This window comes from Macaca fascicularis, chromosome 2 (assembly GCF_037993035.2).
Source record: "Macaca fascicularis isolate 582-1 chromosome 2, T2T-MFA8v1.1".
NCBI lineage: Eukaryota > Metazoa > Chordata > Mammalia > Primates > Cercopithecidae > Macaca > Macaca fascicularis.
This window is the reverse complement of record NC_088376.1, coordinates 145721332-145739262: the sequence shown is the minus strand read 5'-3', so window position 1 is coordinate 145739262 and position 17931 is coordinate 145721332. Positions and strand designations below refer to the sequence as shown.

The following is a 17931-nucleotide window of genomic DNA, read 5'->3' as shown; positions in this document are numbered from 1 at the left end:
AAGTCTGAAATCTCCCCTACTGGATGAGAGTCTCTGAATTTCTTTCTTCTTGGACAGAGAAGGAATAGAGACTCAGATAGCCCAGATAATAAAACAGTCTTCTGCGTCAACGTATTTACCTGACACATTTTCTGTTCTCATTTTACCAAACCATGCACAGATTCCAGGAACGTGACATTCGTTCGGGGTTCCTGTTATCTCTTTCTGCCCAAGAAACCACTCTGAATATTAGTACTCAAAACAGTGACAACACTTATTTCGTAATTTGGTCAGAGCTCTGTGGGGACAGCAGCTCTCTGGTCCACTCATGTCAGCTGGGGCAACTTGAGGCTCTCATGTCTGACAGTTGATATTAGCTAACAGGTGGGACCCTCAGCTGGGGTTGTAGCTAGAACATGTGGCTACACGTGGCCTGTCAGTGGGGCATCTAGGCTTCCTCCCAGCATGGTACCCATGCTCATAGTCCAAATGTTCCAAAAAAACTAGACAGAACTATTTTGCCTTAGAAGTCGCAGTGCTACTTCCAAATTAATCACAGGCTCACTCAAAGGGAGGAAAAATAGATCTCACCTCTTGATGAAGGAAAGCTAACATCATATTGCAAAAAGAGCATGTGAGATCTGCCATGTCTACAAAATATAACCTACTCCAATTTGTTTTCTAGAAACTAGTAAATTGAAGTACAGACATGCTTCAGATGAAATCCTTCATTCTATAGCTATTATTTGAGATTTTTATAATCAAGACATCAAATTTGTTAAGTTTATATTTGTAAGTATTGCCATATGGTTGGATGGGCCAACATAAAGGTAACTAAAATGAATTTAGGCTTGGGACTTTGCATGGATTTGGGTTGCAGGAAAAATATCTAGGCATGATAAATTACCCATTTCTTTCCTCAATGCGTAAGAGGAGGCTAAATACTTGATGAAACTGTATCAAACACCTTTAGGGTACGATATTATCATTTTTTAAATTGCTACTTTGGCAAATACGAAGACCAGAACTGTTAAATTATACTCTGCTGTTAACAAAACTCGTATCTATACAGCAAACTTTGTACTAAAGTAACCGTGAAACATAATCTCAAGCTTCCTGAGACAAAGAAAAATCAAAATCCTCCTAAAATATTCAAAATAAAGTTTAAATTTTTCACAATGGATTGGAAAAAGACTTGAGTTCTAGATCTGTCTCTGTCCTTTGCTAGCTATGGAGTCTTGGACAAATATTTTTTCTCTAAGATTTGATTTTTTAACCAAAAGTCAGAAAATTGAATGAGTAAAACATGTCAAGTTCTTTTCCCCTCTAATCTTTGCTCACTTAAAGTGACACAGGACCCACTGATTAAATTTAGCTCAGTTTCTTTGCTTTACAAAACTTTTGAGCCTTGTCATCCATGAGTACTGCAGTGTCTTAGGAGCCAGAAGTCTCTTAGCTATCATATGGAAGAAAAAGATATCCTCAGAGAAAGAAGATTTTGTTGACCATAGAGTATGATTACAATGATGACCAAAAAAAAAAAAAAAAAAAAAAACCAAAAGAGAAAAAATTAGCCCTTCCTGAAATTCCCATGCGACCTCAGATCTAAGAGGAGGCAGCAGGAATGATGCAGGAAGCCCTTGCTCTCAGCAACTTGAATAACATTCAAGGAAGCAGATTGTGGACTTAGTCGTCCTGTGTCTCAAGTATAACATCATCGCTACCTAGCTGTATGGATTTGAACATCGTAATTCTTAAGTTCCCCATGAATCAGTTTCCTTATCTGTAAAAAAAAAAAAAAAAAAAAAAGAAAAAAAGAAAAAGAAAAAAATAGCATCCTAAACCATTATGATGTTTTAAAGATAAAATAAGCCAATGCATAAAACGTTTAGCAGTTTCGGGCACACAATAACCACTTAATACACATAAGCCCTATGAATAGCTCAGCTATTTTGGCTTGTCAATAGACAATCCCCTCTTGACAAAATGGGTCTATAATCATTCTCTAAAAGAAGAATCAGGGAAGAACCATCAAGAAAACTTACCAAACAAATTTTATTTTTGTCGCTAGTGTAAGAATGGTCACACATATCCATGAACCAGAATAAAAAATCCAGAAATTGACCTCAGCATATAAAATATGATGATTGAAAAAAATAAAATTTATATTTGTTTGACTCTGGGAAAATTGGTTATACAAATATTAGGAGATTCTGTAACATCAAGAAAAAAATACAGAAAGAACATAACTTGTAGTTGATCTTCTTTCTCTCTATCTAAACTAGGAAACTATTGATCCCCATATTGAATGTGGCTCCTCTTCATTCAGATACTAGGTAACTCCTGAAAGATTGATACCATGTTGTGGTTTTAAATGAGTTGTTATTAAGAGAAAAAAAGTAAAGAGTTTTTTAAAACCATACTATATCCAAACCAGGAAATTAACACTGATAGAATACTATTAAAACTAATCTGCAAATGTTATTAAAATTCCTCCACCTTCCCATTAGTGTTTTTTTCTAGCATAGGATTAATCAATATTTCCACATTACATTTGATAGTAATACTTCCTTGGTCTCTTTGAGTCAGAAACAGTTCATTTATCTATTATTCTCCTGGGCACTTTAGAAAAGTACTTGCCAGTGATTTCATAAAACATCTTTTAATTTGGATTTGTTTGATGTTTCCTTAAAATTAGGTTTAAGGTATACTTTGACAGTAAAACCTCAGAAGTGATGCTGTAATCGTGCCACTGTATCGTATCAAAAGACACACAATGTTCGTAAGTCTCATTAGTGATGATGTCCACCTTGATCACCTGTTTTACGTGCTATCTCCCAGTTTTCTTCACTACAGAGCTACTATTTTCTTTTTGGTTATTCATATATATCTTGATGGAAGGTACTTTTGACGCTATGCAAATATCTTGTTTCTCATCATACCGTAACCCCATACTTTTAGCATCCCATGATTCTTGCCTAAAAAAATTACTACTTAGGTCTCTACTAAAAGGCCACTCTGTATTTCCATCTTAACTTTATTCCATCATGCTGCCTATTCTCTTGCATTTGTTTAATTAGTTCAAGTTTATTGATATCAGTATGGACTCATGGTTACTTATGTTATTTTATGAGTTATAATCCACTGGGATCCCAGAGTTGGCCAATGGGATCTCTTCCAATTTGGTTTCTGTGCCCTTTCAACATGACCCCTTCAGTTTTTGAGAATTTTCTTGTATTCTGGCACAGCATGCTTCAAGCTTATTTTGGGTTTTCCCTGACCCAGGACCTTAAAGAATGGTCCCAACCATTCTTTAAGGGTTCTTCTACCTTTTTAATTTAACAATGGTATTTATAAATAATATCTGTGTGCTAGATGTGTTCATTTTTACCTGTGTATCATTGCTCTCAGGCCCTCTCAGGGAACAGAGCCAGGCAGAATTGGTATATATAATACACATATAAAATTTACTTCTATATTCACCCATTGCATGTTTATTAAAAACCATACATATTATAATCCAACACAACAGGGTTCATTCTAGATTTCCCTCAATCCTTATTGGTGGTTTCTATCTTAGATAATGAGAAAACTGGCTCTCATTATTCACAATATATATAATTATTTTCTCAGTCTTATTATATACATAGATTAGCTTCAGAATTGTGAAAAAAACACAGATTTACTAGATATTGTCCAATGAACGTGTACAGCTATTTTTGTCTTCAGCCTTATATAGTCAAATACTATTTTCCAAAATTACTTGCATTCATGATTTATTCCTCACCCTCCTTCACTTTAGTTATGTAATTTATAAGATAATTTGTTACTGTCTGTGTTGAATGTTGCATTGCTCATACATTCAAGTATACTTATTTAATTCTTGGCATGTGAAACATTAAGATGTAAGAGTCGAGACTATTCAAATAGATATTATCGGAATGTGCTTCCTCCTATTCCTTTTATCCTACTGGCGCATTTTTTCACCTATCTCTACCCACATATTTTAGGTAACCTATTAATTTATAAAAGAGTTTTGTACTTTGAGAAATAAGTTTAGAACTTGAAACATGGTTGATGTGGCAAATTACAAACATTACTTCTATTAACTTGAGTATTCTGATGTTACTTTATAAGTGTGTGTGTGTGTGCGTAGCTTTTCATTTACGGTTCTCGGCTCATAATTACCATAACCTTTGTTATAATGTTGGTGCACTTTAGGCCTCAGAAAACAATTTCTCTTTCCGAATTTCTCCTGCCCTCCTTCTACCAACCTAAGGTAGGATACTAACCTTCCTCCACCTTTCTGTTAACAGGCCATCAGACCCTCATTTTAGAACGGTCCTGTCCCATATCCTGGAGGAAAAAATGCTGCACAGATAGACCAAGAAAGATGTGGACAGACAGGCCTTGCTGGGTATCACTGCTTAGCCTATTAGTATTAGAGTATATCCTTTGTGTCCAATCACATTTCTTCACGGTTGTCGATCATGCCTATTCAATGAAATCTTCATAAAAGGCCCAAGAGGACAAAGTTCAGAGAGCTGAACACAGGGAGCCTGACAGGAAGGTAAGCAATAACTCATCCGCGTGCAGGGGAGGCCAGCACACCCCAACTCCATGGGGACAGAAGCTCCCACTCTCAGGACCCCTTCAGACCTTGTCCTATGGATCTCTTCATCTGGAGGTTTATTTGTATCCTTTAAAATACCCTTTGTCATAGATTTAAGTAAGTGTTTTACTGAGTTCTGTGAGTTGCTCTAGGAAATTAATCAAACCTGATGAGAGGATTGTCAAAACTCCAGTTTATAGCCAGCCCATTGGAAGCACAGACAAAGCAACCTAGGGTTTGCCACTGTCATTGGAAGTGGCAAGGGGAGGAGTCTTGGGAACCAAGCCTCCAACTTGTGGGGCTTGACAGCATGCCAGATACATCATGTAGGAATTGAAGTAGAGGACACTCAGCTTATGTCCATTGCAGAATGTATTGCTAGCTTGGTGTGTGGGGGAAACCTCTCCCCTGACATTTGGTCATGGAAGTCTTCTATGTGAATTCTTGTTGTGGTATGTGAGCAGAGGAAAAATGGCTTCAGTTTTTCCATATTCAGAGGTACCTACAGCAACTGCTCCTTTCCCTTCCTCTTCCATCCCATACCCACCTGAATTCACCAAAGAAGAATTTGGCTGTGTGCAAAAAAAAAAAAATCTCTATTTCAAGAAAACGAGACCAAACCATAAACCCCCAAATATATTGTAATTCATTCTTCCATTCATTTGCTCATTCATGCATTGATTCAGTCATTTAAAGTTTTATAATCAAGCAAGTTTTGACACATATTTTAAAGCAAATCATAATAAAAATTTAAAACTTATGAAACAGAATGCCAACACTTAGGATTCCAAAAAGGATGGATTTTTGGAGACTCACCATTGAAGTTAACATTGCGGATATACTTCAGCAACTTCTTGCCTCCAGCTTGCTCCATCTCTGGACAGACACCCCGGTAGTCAGCACAGAGATCCTTGTTCATGTGGTGAAGGGCATGAGCCATAGCATAGACCGCGTCAATCACAAACTGGACTTTACCCTCCTGCTCATAGTTGGAATCTTTTCCAATTCTCTCCTGTCCTGCACATTAAAACAAGAAACACACACACACAAATTGGCATTGAGTAGAATGTCTAAATTTAAAAGTAAATTTTCAATTATGCTTAAAGAAAACACTGCTTCGACAACTACAGTAATTCAAGCCACATTTGCCTACCATGTGATAGCCAGCTGGTATCCATATCCAGCTACCACGTTAGATTTCTCTAATAGTTTGTAGTATTGTACTTTGTGACACCTTACCTGCTATTCAAAATATAGTGGTCACTTAGAATAAAAGGATCTTTGAGATTAGAAGCTGGGTTGCCACACTCAAGTCTGAAAAGCTTGCTTATTCTAGAAAGACCAAATGGATAATGACAGAAAACAAACTAAATTCCACACCTGAACTCATTACTTTCTACATACCTATTGTACCGTCTCAACTGTCGCCTGTCTCAATTGTTAATATTACTGGAGATTCAGATGCTCAGGCTAGAAACACTGATGTCAGTTTTCTTTCTCTTCTCTTTCACAATCCCTGCTCTCACATATGTAAGTCTAATAAATTCTAGCAGTTCTACCTGTGAAATACTGAAGAGTTTCAAACACTCCACCAATGGCCTATTTATGCCTCCTACCATTTTCCATCAGGTGCAAAGCTCATGTCTCCTTTCATCCATTCATTCCTCCATATTCACCTTTACAAACGATCAAGTTAGTCCCACCATTCCCACACTAATAATCCTTCAATGGCTCTCTACTGCCTACAGATTAAATCCAGATCCCTTTTACTGGTAACAGCGGATATTTATCATTTTGCTCCCATCTGCCTAATAATGGTAACAACTGATATTGACTAAGTCCCCACACTGTGTTGAAAGCTGTGGATGTGGGATTTTTATGTCATCATCACTTTGTGAGGTAATTTTTTTTATCCTTATGATACTGATGGGAAAGCTGAGCCTTATAGAGATTAAATCACCTTCCAAAGGTCATTTACAAGTAGAGCAATGATGATGGCCCAGACTTGTCAGACCCCAAAGCCCACATTCTTCTCATTACCTGGGCCCTGCCTACCCTCTCACATTTATTTTCCTTTTCTTTTATTTTTTTATTTTTTTTTGAGACGTAGTCTCGCTCTGTCGCCCAGGCTGGAGTGCAGTGGCCAGATCTCAGCTCACTGCAAGCTCTGCCTCCCGGGTATTTTCCTTTATTCTTCCACATAGGTGTGACTATTGTTGCTGTTAAACTATCTTTCCTCATGCTGTTTACTTTGCCAGGGAGATCCTTCCTCTTTGCTTCCACCATCATACTTAATTCCCAACTGTTTGTCACACTGAGGCACTCAATTGCAATTCAACATTCCCATAAAACATTTCAAAACTTGCTTATAGCATTGTCAATAGAATCATATTTTAATGCTCTACCAGGTGTCCAAGACATTTTTCTTGTTTTTACCCTTGGATCCCCACCATTGAACATAGCATTTAGCATCTAGCAGATATTAAATAACACTTGTTGCATTAAATCATGCATTCATTAAGTACATGACACCAGCAGCTCTCTCCAGACCTCTGTCCCTCTATGAAGAATAATTATCCACAAATTGCATTTCACTTTCACATCAGTATTTTCCAAATTGTTTTCTATGGCACATTTGTGTAGTGAAGAAACAATAAGAGCTCTACAACCTCAACCCCTTTTCCTGCAAAACACACGAAGGTTTCCCAACAGCCACTGTGCTAAAAAGTTTTAGGTTTCTTCACGGAGAGACTTTTCCAGAACATTTAACATTATACATAAAATGTAGTCTCCAAGAGGGAAATTTAGAATTTCCCAAATTTACTTGAATTTGTATTTTTCCATTTCAGAGCACCATTAATATCTCATATGCCAGAGAGCTGTGTTTTATATGTATCTCATTTAAATACCAAATCAACTTTATGCTCACTGCCTGTCACCGGATCTAGGGTTTTTCAGTGTATATAGTATAGGATTTTTTTTTAAAAAAAGATAAAATTTATCATGAATTTATGCAGCTACTTCCCATTCATATTCAGGACTACAGAGTTTTTGCTTAACCTTGACACTCTTAAATCTCTACTTCCTTTCTCTCATAAGGAAAATCTTGGTTCTCAATGATATCGCTACGATTATTCATTTGCTTTATCCCATAATATACAGATAACACTCTTAGAATAACAATCATGTCTAACTAATAGTCTGAAAAGTATAGAACAGCCTTCTGCATATACCTGTATGTGTTTTTCAGTTTTTGCCTGAGTATTTTGGGGAAGAATTTTGAGAAGTAGAGGAGCTTTGTCAAAGGGTAAATTCATGTGTATTTTTTTTATATATATATTGGCAAATTGCACTCTAAAAGGATTGCATCATTTTGCCGTCCCACCAGCAATGGATGAAAATATTTGTTTCTCTGCAACCTCAGCAACAGAGTATGCTGTTGAACTTTAATTTGCGTCAATCAGGTACGTGAGAAATGCTACCCCATTGTGTTTTTATTTGCATTTTTCTTGTTATAAAGGAAATTGAGTTTCTTTCATAAGGAAAGATGCAACTTGTTTCTTGTTTTTGTAAACTGTTCATAAACAAGTCAATTCTGATAAAAAATTACTGGCCATTTTCTTCTGTATTTAAAATTAATTAGATATATTAACTCTTTGAGATTAAGTTGCAAATATTTTTCCCAGTTTGTCATTATTCTTTTACCTCTATTAGGTATCTTTTTTCAAAAAAAAATTTATTCTTTTTTTCTAATAAAATGTATTGATTTAGTTTTCTCTTAATACATCTGGATTTTGAATCATGGTTAGAAAAAGTGAGCCCACTTCCAGAGTACAGAAGTTTTCATCCACGTTTTCTCTTAGTACTCATATAATTTTTTAAGTTAAATATTTGACACACTTGGAATGTATTTTGTTATGCAATGTGAGAAACTAATCAAAATTTTATCTTTTACCATATAGCTATGCAGTTATTGCAATATATGACAGTTCACCTTCTCTTGCTGATTTGAGGTTCTGCCTTTACTATATGTTAAATTTCCATGTGACTGGGTCCCTTTACGGATTTTTAAAATCTGCTTCATGGTTTACTTTCTCAATCCATGCACCAAACCAGAGTTTCACTTATAAAGGCTTTATAACATATTTTAATAACTGATACAGCAAGCCCCTCTGTGCCAGATTTGTTGATTTTTAAAGATTTTTCTGAATAATTTATTTCCTCCAATAAAATTTATTAACCATTATCTTCAGAAAGAAAATCTAGCAACGTGGTGGTCCATTTATCGGGTTTTCGTTGTATTTAAAAATAAACTCGCCTAGAACAGAAGCCTTGCTGAGGTTGAATCTTCCTATCTGTACCTTCATTTGCTCAAGTCTAGTTTTGCTTCTCCCAATAGTGTTTAAAGTTTTCTCATACAGGTTTTGAATGTTTCTTGCAAAGTTAGCCACGATGTTTTATTCATTTTTGCTATTATAAGTGTGGTGTTATTTTTCATGAATCGTTTTATTGGTATTTCATCGTATATATAAAAGCTACTCTTTGCTACGTTGTGGCTGTTTTACTGTTTTCCAACCTTCTGTTATGAAAAATTTCAAACATAGAGCAAGGTTAAAAGAACTTTAGAGTGAACCCACTAACTAAATTCTAATATTACCATTTTACTATATTTATTTTATAAGGCTATTCATTTTTAGTATTAATTTTATAACCTGCTACTTTATAAATTTCTCTTATTTTTTATAGAACTTAGAAAAGGCAATCTTGGAGGCATTTTGACCATTATAAAATATACACTATGAAATAGGTTCAGACTAATAATTGAGGGGAGCCATTTCCAAACTATACTAATAAAGACAATCATCCTGGAAAGAATGCCTTGAAAAATAATTGCATTATTTTACATAATAAAATATTTTATTATCTGTGAAACATTGCAGGCTTTATCCCTTTCTCAGAGAGTCTCCAGGTATGTTAACGTATTAAAGGCTCTGAGAAGACTTATGCATTAAATTTGTCTTTGGAGCTAATAGGACTTGAAAATGTAGCCTTATATCAACAAAATCAGAAGTGACAAGTTTATGTTTCATAAAAAGGATTTAAGCTTTATTTTCCTTAGTATGGCAGTCACAATTATTTGCCAATCTCAGAGTCTTTGACTGCTCATATACCATCCCTACTCCTTGTCTCCCAACTGAAATCTGATTCTGTTCAGATATCGGAGGCCACCAATGGGAGTGAGGATTTCTGGACTTTTCACTGAGTTAATCCTGATTTGTCGAAGCCAATCCAATCTCCTCTGCAAGGACTGTTGTAGGAACATGGGATAGGATACAATTCTAGCCAATGAGATATAAAGAAAGAGTTTGCTGGAGAACTTCTGAGAAAGTTTATTTATTCTTATGAAGAGATTAGTCAATTGTATCAAAAATCTCCCACACCACACCCTGTCCACACACCCTGCAACTACTCTAGTTATTTTGTTGTCCTGAAGAAATGATAGCAAACCACGACAACAGGGTAAATACTTGATAGGGAAGTGAAAATGCAACTGAACTGTGAGTTAGCCAAGCTTGAAATCACCCTCCACTAGGTCTTCCAAGTAATACATGAAATGGTTCAGCCACTTACTAAAGCTTGATCGTCAATATTTTCCAGGTTTATTTAACTACAACACTTCTTATTCATATATCCATTTACAAAATTCTAAGGGACTAGCATTAAACACACCCACACACACACTGAAATACAGTGTTAAGAAATATTTTCAAAAACATAGCTTGAAGTGGACCAAAGAAAAAGCAGCTTTTTTTCAATTAATGCTCCATTAACAGGACATTGTTTTGATCTCTGTGATTTAATGAGACATTATTATATTCTTTATTTGGAGGAAGTTCGTCCTTTTCATCACGTTTTCTAGGAAAGAGTCTGCAGTTTAGATAAAATGAGAACTCTGAAGCATTATCCTTTTCCTCTCTGGTATGCAAAGCTTACCTTTTCAAGTCTCCTGATTTTCTCCTCTGTTATTACTTTTGCCCAAAGAGTCCAGTATTTATCTTTAAAAGGCACACTCTTTTAACCTTCTGTTGAATTAATTGTCAGTTGCATTACATAAGAATAACCCATAAATTCTTTCACTTTCAGAATTTCTAATGGTCACGCCATGGGGAAGATCTTTTCTTTGAAATACCTGTTTAATTTGCCCATTTCAGCTTACTGCTTCCTCAGAATATATGCCTTAGATAAAATGTATCAGCAAATTATTAAGATAAAAAAGATATGGAAAATGAAAGATATAATGGATTTGAAATTGTTAATTAAAAAAAAAAAAATCCTGGCCGGGCACGGTAGCCAGTAATCCCAGCACTTTGGGAGGCTGAAGTGGGTGGATCACCTGAGGTCAGGAGTTCGAGACCAGCCTGGCCAACATGGCAAAACCCCATCTGTGCCAAAAATACAAAAATTAGCCGGGCTGGTGGCGCGTGCCTGAAATCACAGCTACTCAAGAGGCTGAAACAGGAGAATTGCCTTGAACCCAGGAGGCAGAGGCTGCAGTGAGCTGAGATTGTGCCACTGCACTTCAGCCTGGGCTACAGAATGAGATTCCGTCTCAAAAAAAAAAAAAAAAAAGTCGTGTTTCAAAAGGAAAACCAAAAGAAAGAGAGATGGAGTTATTGTTAGGTGAGAAAACAAATCAAAGATGTTTACTAATGTACACTGAGACACACAGATGCTAGAAAGATTCAGCAGATTTGAAAAACTGGCATAAGGCTCCTCATGTGTTTTTAAGGCAATGAATAATTGAAATTTTTATTTCAAATATTAATTGAAGTGATTTCTTTGGAAACTCTGATCTGAAGCTGTGTACCCTTGTGCTGGCAGTGCTTTTAGACTTTGCATTACATAATTTTATTGAATGTAAAGCCTCAAACTTAAATATTTCTTGAGGATGAAGTCCTGAGTAGTAACAGCATATAATTAACTTAAATATTACCGTTTGGATCTATTGTAAATGATAAATGCCTTAATAAATAGTAAATGAATATATTACAAGAGCTTTGAAAAGAAAGTCAGGGCATATTTCATTTTTTTTTAATTTATTTATTATTATTATACTTTAAGTTGTAGGGTACATGTGCATAACGTGCAGGTTTGTTACATATGTATACTTGTGCCATGTTGGTGTGCTGCACCCATCAACTCATCATTTACATCAGGTATAACTCCCAATGCAATCCCTCCCCCCTCCCCCCTCCCCATGATAGGCCCCAGTGTGTGATGTTCCCCTTCCTGAGTCCAAGTGATCTCATTGTTCAGTCCCCACCTATGAGTGAGAACATGCGGTGTTTGGTTTTCTGTTGTTGTGATAGTTTGCTAAGAATGATGGTTTCCAGCTGCATCCACGTCCCTACAAAGGACACAAACTCATCCTTTTTGATGGCTGCATACTATTCCATGGTGTATATGTGCCACATTTTCTTAATCCAGTCTGTCACTGATGGACATTTGGGTTGATTCCAAGTCTTTGCTATTGTGAATACTGCTGCAATAAACATACGTGCGCATGTGTCTTTATAGCAGCATAATTTATAATCCTTTGGGTATATACCCAGTAATGGGATGGCTGGGTCATATGGTACATCTAGTTCTAGATCCTTGAGGAATCGCCATACTGTTTTCCATAATGGTTGAACTAGTTTACAATCCCACCAACAGTGTAAAAGTGTTCCTATTTCTCCACATCCTCTCCAGCACCTGTTGTTTCCTGACTTTTTAATGATCGCCATTCTAACTGGTGTGAGATGGTATCTCATTGTGGTTTTGATTTGCATTTCTCTGATGGCCAGTGATGATGAGCATTTTTTCATGTGTCTGTTGGCTGTATGAATGTCTTCTTTTGAGAAATGTCTGTTCATATCCTTTGCCCACTTTTTGATGGGGTTGTTTGTTTTTTTCTTGTAAATTTGTTGGAGTTCTTTGTAGGTTCTGGATATTAGCCCTTTGTCAGATGAGTAGATTGCAAAAATTTTCTCCCATTCTGTAGGTTGCCTGTTCACTCTGATGGTAGTTTCTTTTGCTGTGCAGAAGCTCTTTAGTTTAATGAGATCCCATTTGTCAATTTTGGCTTTTGTTGCCATTGCTTTTGGTGTTTTAGACATGAAGTCTTTGCCCATGCCTATGTCCTGAATGGTACTACCTAGGTTTTCCTCTAGGATTTTTATGGTACTAGGTCTAACATTTAAGTCTCTAATCCATCTTGAATTAATTTTCGTGTAAGGAGTAAGGAAAGGATCCAGTTTCAGCTTTCTACTTATGGCTAGCCAATTTTCCCAGCACCATTTATTAAATAGGGAATCCTTTCCCCATTTCTTGTTTCTCTCAGGTTTGTCAAAGATCAGATGGCTGTAGATGTGTGGTATTATTTCTGAGGACTCTGTTCTGTTCCATTGGTCTATATCTCTGTTTTGGTACCAGTACCATGCTGTTTTGGTTACTGTAGCCTTGTAGTATAGTTTGAAGTCAGGTAGCGTGATGCCTCCAGCTTTGTTCTTTTGACTTAGGATTGTCTTGGAGATGCGGGCTCTTTTTTGGTTCCATATGAACTTTAAAGCAGTTTTTTCCAATTCTGTGAAGAAACTCATTGGTAGCTTGATGGGGATGGCATTGAATCTATAAATTACCTTGGGCAGTATGGCCATTTTCACGATATTGATTCTTCCTATCCATGAGCATGGTATGTTCTTCCATTTGTTTGTGTCCTCTTTGATTTCACTGAGCAGTGGTTTGTAGTTCTCCTTGAAGAGGTCCTTTACATCCCTTGTAAGTTGGATTCCTAGGTATTTTATTCTCTTTGAAGCAATTGTGAATGGAAGTTCATTCCTGATTTGGCTCTCTGTTTGTCTGTTACTGGTGTGTAAGAATGCTTGTGATTTTTGCACATTAATTCTGTATCCTGAGACTTTGCTGAAGTTGCTTATCAGCTTAAGGAGATTTTGGGCTGAGACAATGGGGTTTTCTAAATATACAATCATGTCATCTGCAAACAGGGACAATTTGACTTCTTCTTTTCCTAACTGAATACCCTTGATTTCCTTCTCTTGCCTAATTGCCCTAGCCAGAACTTCCAACACTATGTTGAATAAGAGTGGTGAGAGAGGGCATCCCTGTCTTGTGCCAGTTTTCAAAGGGAATTTTTCCAGTTTTTGCCCATTCAGTATGATATTGGCTGTGGGTTTGTCATAAATAGCTCTTATTATTTTGAGGTACGTTCCATCAATACCGAATTTATTGAGCGTTTTTAGCATGAAGGGCTGTTGAATTTTGTCAAAAGCCTTTTCTGCATCTATTGAGATAATCATGTGGTTCTTGTCTTTGGTTCTGTTTATATGCTGGATTATGTTTATTGATTTGCGAATGTTGAACCAGCCTTGCATCCCAGGGATGAAGCCCACTTGATCATGGTGGATAAGCTTTTTGATGTGATGCTGAATCCGGTTTGCCAGTATTTTATTGAGGATTTTTGCATCGATGTTCATCAGGGATATTGGTCTAAAATTCTCTTTTTTTGTTGTGTCTCTGCCAGGCTTTGGTATCAGGATGATGTTGGCCTCATACAATGAGTTAGGGAGGATTCCCTCTTTTTCTATTGATTGGAATAGTTTCAGAAGGAATGATACCAACTCCTCCTTGTACCTCTGGTAGAATTCAGCTGTGAATGCATCTGGTCCTGGACTTTTTTTGGTTGGTAGGCTATTAATTATTGCCTCAATTTCAGAGCCTGCTATTGGTCTATTCAGGGATTCAACTTCTTCCTGGTTTAGTTTTGGAAGAGTGTAAGTGTCCAGGAAATTATCCATTTTCTAGATTTTCCAGTTTATTTGCGTAGAGGTGTTTATAGTATTCTCTGATGGTAGTTTGTATTTCTGTGGGGTCGGTGGTGATATCCCCTTTATCATTTTTAATTGCGTCGATTTGATTCTTCTCTCTTTTCTTCTTTATTATTCTTGTTAGTGGTCTGTCAATTTTGTTGATCTTTTCAAAAAACCAACTCCTGGATTCATTGATTGTTTGGAGAGTTTTTTGTGTCTCTATCTCCTTCAGTTCTGCTCTGATCTTAGTTATTTCTTGCCTTCTGCTAGCTTTCGAATGTGTTTGCTCTTGCTTCTCTAGTTCTTTTAATTGCGATGTTAGAGTGTCAATTTAGATCTTTCATGCTTTCTCTTGTGGGCATTTAGTGCTATAAATTTCCCTCTACACACTGCTTTAAATGTGTCCCAGAGATTCTGGTATGTTGTATCTTTGTTCTCATTGGTTTCAAAGAACATCTTTATTTCTGCCTTCATTTCGTTATGTACCCAGTAGTCATTCAGGAGCAGGTTGTTCAGTTTCCATGTAGTTGAGCGGTTTTGATTGAGTTTCTTAGTCCTGAGTTCTAGTTTGATTGCACTGTGGTCTGAGAGACAGTTTGTTATAATTTCTGTTCTTGTACATTTGCTGAGGAGTGCTTTACTTCCAATTACGTGGTTGATTTTGGAGTAAATACGATGTGGTGCTGAGAAGAATGTATATTCTGTTGATTTGGGGTGAAGAGTTCTATAGATGTCTATTAGGTCTGCTTGCTGCAGAGATGAGTTCAATTCCTGGATATCCTTGTTAACTTTCTGTCTCGTTGATCTGTCTAATGTTGACAGTGGAGTGTTGAAGTCTCCCATTATTATTGTATTGGAGTCTAAGTCTCTTTGTAAGTCTCTAAGGACTTGCTTGATGAATCTGGGTGCTCCTGTATTGGGTGCATATATATTTAGGATAGTTAGCTCTTCCTGTTGAATTGATCCCTTTACCATTATGTAATGGCCTTCTTTGTCTCTTTTGATCTTTGATGGTTTAAAGTCTATTTTATCAGAGACTAGGATTGCAACCCCCGCTTTTTTTTGTTCTCCATTTGCTTGGTAAATCTTCCTCCATCCCTTTATTTTGAGCCTATGTATGTCTCTGCGTGTGAGATGGGTCTCCTGAATACAGCAGACTGATGGGTCTTGACTCTTTATCCAGTTTGCCAGTCTGTGTCTTTTAATTGGAGCATTTAGTCCATTTACATTGAAGGTTAAGATTGTTATGTGTGAACTTGATCCTGCCATTATGATATTAACTGGTTATTTTGCTCGTTAGTTGATGCAGTTTCTTCCTAGCCTCGATGGTCTTTACATTTTGGCATGTTTTTGCAATGGCTGGTACCGGTTGTTCCTTTCCATGTTTAGTGCTTCCTTCAGGGTCTCTTGTAAGGCAGGCCTGGTGGTGACAAAATCTCTAAGCATTTGCTTATCTGTAAAGGATTTTATTTCTCCTTCACTTATGAAACTTAGTTTGGCTGGATATGAAATTCTGGGTTTAAAATTCTTTTCTTTAAGAATGTTGAATATTGGCCCCCACTCTCTTCTGGCTTGGAGAGTTTCTGCCGAGAGATCTGCTGTTAGTCTGATGGGCTTCCCTTTGTGGGTAACCCGACCTTTCTCTCTGACTGCCTTTAAGATTTTTTCCTTCATTTCCACTTTGGTGAATCTGGCAATTATGTGTCTTGGAGTTGCTCTTCTCGAGGAGTATCTTTGTGGCGTTCTCTGTATTTCCTGGATTTGAATGTTGGCCTGCCCTACTAGGTTGGGGAAGTTCTCCTGGATGATATCCTGAAGAGTGTTTTCCAACTTGGTTCCATTTTCCCCCTCACTTTCAGGCACCCCAATCAGACGCAGATTTGGTCTTTTTACATAATCCCATACTTCTTGCAGGCTTTGTTCATTTCTTTTTCTTCTTTTTTCTTTTGGTTTCTCTTCTCGCTTCATTTCATTCATTTGATCCTCAATCGCAGATACTCTTTCTTCCAGTTGATGGAGTCGGTTACTGAAGCTTGTGCATTTGTCACGTATTTCTCGTGTCATGGTTTTCATCTCTTTCATTTCGTTTATGACCTTCTCTGCATTAATTACTCTAGCCATCAATTCTTCCACTTTTTTTTCAAGATTTTTAGTTTCTTTGCGCTGGGTATGTAATTCCTCCTTTAGCTCTGAGAAATTTGATGGACTGAAGCCTTCTTCTCTCATCTCGTCAAAGTCATTCCCCGTCCAGCTTTGATCCATTGCTGGCGATGAGCTGCGCTCCTTTGCCGGGGGAGATGCGCTCTTATTTTTGGAATTTCCAGCTTTTCTGCCCTGCTTTTTCCCCATCTTTGTGGTTTTATCTGCCTCTGGTCTTTGATGATGGTGATGTACTGATGGGGTTTTGGTGTAGGTGTCCTTCCTGCTTGATAGTTTTCCTTCTAACAGTCAGGACTCTCAGCTGTAGGTCTGTTTGAAATTGCTTGAGGTCCACTCCAGACCCTGTTTGCCTGGGTATCAGCAGCAGAGGCTGCAGAAGATAGAATATTTCTGAACAGCGAGTGTACCTGTCTGATTCTTGCTTTGGAAGCTTCCTCTCAGGGGTGTACTCCACCCTGTGAGGTGTGGGGTGTCAGACTGCCCCTAGTGGGGGATGTCTCCCAGTTAGGCTACTCAGGGGTCAGGGACCCACTTGAGCAGGGAGTCTGTCCCTTCTCAGATCGCAACCTCCGTGTTGGGAGATCCACTGCTCTCTTCAAAGCTGTCAGACAGAGTCGTTTGCATCTGCAGAGGTTTCGGCTGCGTTTCTTGTTGGTTTGTTATTGTTTACTGTGCCCTGTCCCCAGAGGTGGAGTCTACAGAGACAGGCAGGTTTCCTTGAGCTGCTGTGAACTCCACCCAGTTCGAGCTTCCCAGCAGCTTTGTTTACCTACTTAAGCCTCAGCAATGGCAGGCGCCCCTCCCCCAGCCTTGCTGCTGCCTTGCCGGTAGATCACAGACTGCTGTGCTAGCAATGAGGGAGGCTCCGTGGGTGTGGGACCCTCCTGGCCAGGTGTGGGATATGATCTCCTGGTGTGCCTGTTTGCTTAAAGCGCAGTATTGGGGTGGGAGTTACCCGATTTTCCAGGTGTTGTGTGTCTCAGTTCCCCTGGCTAGGAAAAGGGATTCCCTTCCCCCTTGCGCTTCCCAGGTGAGGCAATGCCTCGCCCTGCTTCAGCTCTCGCTGGTGGGGCTGCAGCAGCTGACCAGCACAGATCGTCCGGCACTCCCCAGTGAGATGAACCCAGTACCTCAGTTGAAAATGCAGAAATCACAGGTCTTCTGTGTCGCTCGCGCTGGGAGTTGGAGACTGGAGCTGTTCCTATTCAGCCATCTCGCTCCGCCCCCCATCCAGGGCATATTTCATTTGCGACAAACTGCTATATTCTGGATGAAGGGGACACAGGGACAGCAGGGTGGATATCCTGGAGT

The 17931-nt window shown here is 38.0% G+C and overlaps 1 protein-coding gene across 7 annotated transcripts in view; it reads right to left on the bottom strand.

The window, feature by feature from the left end:
- The window catches only part of GRM7 (glutamate metabotropic receptor 7), a 902635-nt gene that overhangs the window by 289723 nt on the left and 594981 nt on the right, over positions 1–17931 (bottom strand). For all 7 annotated transcript variants that reach the window (XR_012431374.1, XM_045384769.3, XM_045384772.3 and 4 more), the window contains exon 6: positions 5408–5608. Coding sequence is in view for 6 of the 7 variants with exons in the window: in XM_045384769.3 (XP_045240704.1) it covers positions 5408–5608 (201 nt within the window). In the remaining variant the exon portion in view is untranslated. The remainder of the gene's footprint in view (positions 1–5407; positions 5609–17931) is intronic.